The sequence below is a fragment of the Bactrocera latifrons genome, unplaced genomic scaffold (assembly GCF_001853355.1).
Source record: "Bactrocera latifrons isolate USDA-ARS-PBARC rearing strain unplaced genomic scaffold, ASM185335v1 scaffold_310, whole genome shotgun sequence".
NCBI classification, from domain to species: domain Eukaryota; kingdom Metazoa; phylum Arthropoda; class Insecta; order Diptera; family Tephritidae; genus Bactrocera; species Bactrocera latifrons.
This window is the reverse complement of record NW_017536742.1, coordinates 20375-25706: the sequence shown is the minus strand read 5'-3', so window position 1 is coordinate 25706 and position 5332 is coordinate 20375. Positions and strand designations below refer to the sequence as shown.

The window sequence follows — 5332 nt, the reverse complement described above, 5'->3', positions numbered from 1 at the left end:
TTTTCAGTTTCGAAAATATTTTTGAAGTGTTTTCCCACATTTTTAAAGAATTTTCATTTGATTCTGCGCTCGTTTACAAGTCCCGAGCACCGGTCTCCCTTGCCGCCTACATTCTCGCTTTTATTTGCTATTTATTATTTCGTTTTGGTTGACTAGTGCGTTAGTTTGTGCAAATGCGACACTCGGCGTCCATTGTGCGCCCAGCTTCGCATTCACTTACATATGTATGTATGTGTGTGTGGTTTGCGGGGGGTAACGAGGCTTATCTAACCTTTTCGGCGTTTAGTATGTACAGACAACAAAGAATGCACTCTAACCGCATTTCTACTATTTGGTTGTGTGACCCGATTGTGCATTGATGCCTACAATATAATTACGTAATATAAATTTAAATTAAATAAATAAATGTTTTTTACACTGCTTAATGTTACAATTAATTTTCGTTCAAGCGTACTTGAATTTACACGCGCTTGTGTGTGTGTGTGTGTTTATCTTTTTTATTTTCAAAATTAATTCAGTCTTTGGTATTATCACAACATTTGTTCATACGATTTGGGGTTTTATTTGCGTTCCATGCAAAAGATATTTAAATAAATTGAAAAAATAAATAAATTAAACAAGAACAGCAACGACGAAAACATATAGTTAAATAGTAACAAATAAATAAATGTGGCTAACAGAAATGAAATCGAGCTGCGAGTGTGTGCAAGTYAAGCCGATATTTTTCGAAAGTTTTCGCATTCATATTTTTACTACGAAACTTCTTGGTTCGCGTCAATTTCGACTTTATTGTGCGCTTCAACGCTCACTTCGCACCAGCAGCGGCTTTATGGTGCCACAGTGTTGCCACTCCGTGCTCAAATTTGCACGCATTTATATTGTTTTCGCATAAATTCTCTCACTTAACTGTCCGACGCAAACAGACTTTTTACGACACACCCAAATCGTACAACAACTGCTGTGCCACAACTTCGCTGCGCTCCTCCACCAGCTGCCCGGTCATCGTGTTGATCAGGTTGAAGACAATGGCGAAGACGGTGAAGGCGCTGTAGACGCCCAGCGCCAGCCACCAGATGAGATTCTCATAAGCGCGATGCTCGAAATTCTTCAGCACCAGCAGACCGATGGTGAAGCCCGCCAACGCGCCAGTCATGTGTGCCACATACGACACTGGCGGCGGATCGATGTTCGGCCAGGTGTGCTCGAGCGGCGTGGGCTTGGTCACACCCTCGGCGTCCAGATATTGTGAATACAATGCATATCCCAGATCGCAAGATACTGCAAGAGAGGAGAAGAGCAAAGGCAAATGGTGTGAACATTAGTACAAATTACAAATTTGTTTATCGAAAGAAAGTGTTACGCAAAGATTACGCAACATAAAAAAAGAAAACCAAAACAGGAAAATAAAAACAAAGAACTAATCTACCAAAAAGCACGAGGCGTGAAAGCGTAACGAAATGTGTTTACTTTGCGCCCACATAGAACGAGGTCAAATCATATCACCGCCGATTAGGCTAGCATTCAAACACCTTTCAACGCCGCAATCACGCGCAGCGCGTAAACAAATCAAAATCGAAATCAAAATCCAATCGTAATGGAAATGGAAATCGAAGTAAAACTTACCAAATATCAGCACCGACAGCAACTGCGCCACCGCGTAGCGCATCTGCCTGTAGTTGAGCGTGATGTTGGCCAAGTGTGCGGCGAGCATTGCGTATACGCCACCGCTGGCGCCCACCAAGTACACCTCCGAGTCAACGACGCTGGTGCCCAGCGAGCCGGCGAACACRCCCGCACAGTAAATGATGCCAATGCGCGCCGAGCCGTGCATCACCTCCAGCGGTATGCCGTAGAAGAGTTGGATGACGACGTTGAAGCCGAGGTGGAACCAGTTGGCGTGCAGGAACATGTAGGAGAGGAAGCGCCACACCTGCAGACGGCGGTCGGGCCGGTAGATGAAYACCGAGTCGGAGGCGATGGGCATGTGTGGAATGAGTTCGCGTGTGGCCTCCGTGCCCGGTACTGTGGCGGAGTCGTAYGCGAAAATTGCGACCTGCAAAAGAGAAAAAATTKAATCATTAGTATGTTGGTTGAAGGATGAGCGGGTACTCGATTGCATTGTAAATGAAAGTATTAAAAAATATGTTTGTCATGTTGCAATGATCCCGAAATTYGGAGTTTTTAAAGTAATGCAGACTTTATTTCGGTCAAAAGTTAAGTTTTTAATTTCTTTCTTTTTCTCTGCCAAGAAGGTCAAGCTTACAATTCGTGCGCGCCAATGCATTCTGCCAGCGTCTGGCAACGCTCACGGCAGCTTAATTCGGAAATGTGGCTGCTGATTAAAATGTCAGCCAAAAGTCAGCTTATTACAAYGGCATCTGTGTGGCTAATAAATGTTGTTGCAGGTGGACGTGGAATTCATTTAGCACTGGCTAAAAGTCGCCATAAATTTTCTTCGCTTTGTGCAGTCACGTGCAATAAATGCGGAAAGTTCAATGAAAATGCGCATGAAAAATTTTTCGAAAATTATTTCTCACAATTTCGTATATATRTATGTTTTTATGTACATATGTATGTATTTGTTAGTTTCATTTCTCATTTCCAGATAAAAACTGAAACATTTAAAAGAAAATATTTCACCGAAACTAAACTTTTCCAGATAGCTGAGCAAATGCAGGAGCATACTTGCAGGCGACTAGCACTGCAGTATTGCCTTGTGTGCGGACAAGCAAACTCAAGTAGCTGAAGTGGAGTGGTTGTCATAAAAGCCTCGAATCGCTTGTGGAAGTTGCAAAGAAATGGGYGCAGCGTGGGGCAATGGCAGTGCGCAACGGCAATTGCTGCCACAACAATGTTAATAAAACGGATAATTTTTATATACACGAGTTGTTGCTTGGCATGTGGAAACTATATAAAACACACCTACACACACACACATGTAAGTGCCTCAACTTGTAAGAGTGGCCATAAAAAGCGAGACAAAGCTGTAATGAATTGAGTAAAATACATATACATATGTATGTGCATGMACTGCACACACACATACATGTGCATGTATGTGTTTTGCATGTGCGTGTGTATGTGACGTTTAGACCGCGGGGTAGTGGACAGCAAACCCAATTGAGTCCAAATATTCGTTGGGACCTAACTGTAAAAAGTTTGAGCAATTGTTTGTCCCACACACACACACACACACGCACACATACATATACCCATGCATGCATTACTTTTTATGTCACTGATTTTTACTGCTGTTTGTCGTTCCCTGTTCACTTTGCTGTTTATTTGCAGTTGGTTTTGTTTTTGTTAGTGTTGTTGTTTTCGCGTTTCAATTTCTAGTTAGTCAAGTCTGTCATGCATGCCGCTTCTTGCTGTACGCTTCGATTTTGGCATATTCTGAAAGGTCCTTCCGCTGCTATTCTGCTTTTCATTGTCCTGACAATAGCAACAACACAAACGACAACAACAAAAGCACGCTCGGCATATTGTGAAATGAAACAAAGAAGTTTCGGAAGTATAGCGTAATAAAATGAAAAATGGCAGCGCATAAATTTCGCATATAAAAACCAGCGGCAAAAACAACAAGAACAACAACTAGACTCGAGTCCAAAGCGGCATTGCGCCTGCAAACACAAACAAACGCATTGTCAAACAGGCAAACGTGTGCGCATTTTTKGTGTCTTGCCCCGACAATGTTGCACGTGCGTTGGTGTGCGTGTCCAGCRCGCCGCCGCCAATACAATGCGTTATGAAGTCACAACTTTGTCGCTATGAAAGCGCCAGTTAAATATTTTGTAGTTGTGACGTTGTTTCCTTGCGTGCTGCCACCAAGCTGYATGTGTGTGTGTTTGTGGTGGTGGTAGMGCCGRGCAACCACTGTCARCCATGAAGGCAGACCGAATCAGACCAGACAATGTTTAATCGATTTTGGGGCGCCATGTGACTTGTGCGCCATCATTTCGCCCCCGCCACCGCAAACGTTGGCTTGCTAGCCGCCGTTGTTATTGTTGCTGCGCACCAGCTAGTTGTAGTGGAGTAAAAGTACTACTTCCGCTTTTGTGTTGTGCCACTTAACAGCGCCGCCGTTACTGGTGTAACGGCATATTGATTTGTAGCCGCGGCCGCACTGCTTGCATGTATATGTGTGTGTGTGGATATTTTTTTGTGTATCTGTTTGATGGTTTTTCTTGCGGCTAGGCTACGTTGTTTGAGCAAATAGGCGCTAGTTTGTGGCAAAGCCTGCTTTTTTGCTGGCAAAACACCGTTGCATGATTAATTTCGAAATCCATTTTTGAGTGGCGCATATTTTAAGAGAATTTATTCAGCATTTAGCGGAAATCTAATTTTTTCAGCGCAAATTATTAATTTCACGCTGCCATTTTCGCGGAATTCACGGTGAAATATTTGTGAAAACATAAATAATGAAAATTATTTTTGTTGTTGTTGTTGTGCATATCTAAAGTAGCGCTAATTTGCATAACATGAGTCATTAAAAGCCGTTAAAAGCGAAAAATAGAAAGTAAATTTTAACAAAAACCAAATTCATTAATTTTTTAAATTCCAGAATTCCAGCGAAACGTCGCCCAAATATCRAATATTCCACGTAGTAATTGTTAAAAAATATTATTATGCAAATTTTCCATGTAATTTTCAATCAATCCCTGCACTTCTAACAATAAACAGTAATCAATTTGAGTATTTAACAAATTTGAATGCCATGAATAATGAAGGGCAACATTGTTTAAAGCATTTAAACACACACATACWTAGAAATGTATGTACTTATCCTCACCTAAAATTTAAAACAACGTATCATCCGAAAAAAAATCGAAAATCACCATCAGATATAATAACCAATATATAACCATTAAATAACCAATATATAACCATTAAATAACCAATATATAACCATTTTTATAACCATTTAATAACCAATATATAACCATTAAATAACAAAAATTCAAATTTTATTACAATATGAGTGGCTTTTATTATATCGTGTAAACTTTTGAAAAATGATGTTACGTTATTCTGTATTTTAGGTGACGATATATGTGAATTTGTGAAAAATGTTTGTTTTTGTGCGTTAAACGGCGTTTAAGTGGATACTTTTTTGGAACGTTGGCTCAATCAATTTAATTATTTTTGTCAGAATTAGTATTTAATTACATTCAATTAATTTCAAATCCTGCGATTGCCGTTTCATATTTCATTAAGCAAAGCGGGAATAAAATGCGCGAGCGTGTGTAAAGTCATGTGTGTATGAATTTGTTGTTAACCGCGAGTAATGGAAAAAATCTGCAACAACAAAAACGGCAAATATTTGCAAGCA

At 40.5% G+C, this 5332-nt stretch overlaps 1 protein-coding gene across 1 annotated transcript in view; it reads right to left on the bottom strand.

Moving 5' to 3' along the window:
• Positions 1–406: 406 nt before the first annotated feature.
• LOC108970845 (protein rhomboid) overlaps positions 407–5332 on the bottom strand; it is a 15145-nt gene continuing 10219 nt past the window's right edge. Inside the window, exons 3-4 of the mRNA XM_018936502.1 lie at positions 1624–2053; positions 407–1278 (exon numbers count right to left, since the gene is read on the bottom strand). Coding sequence (XP_018792047.1) covers positions 929–1278; positions 1624–2053 — 780 coding nt within the window. The 3' untranslated portion in view covers positions 407–928. The remainder of the gene's footprint in view (positions 1279–1623; positions 2054–5332) is intronic.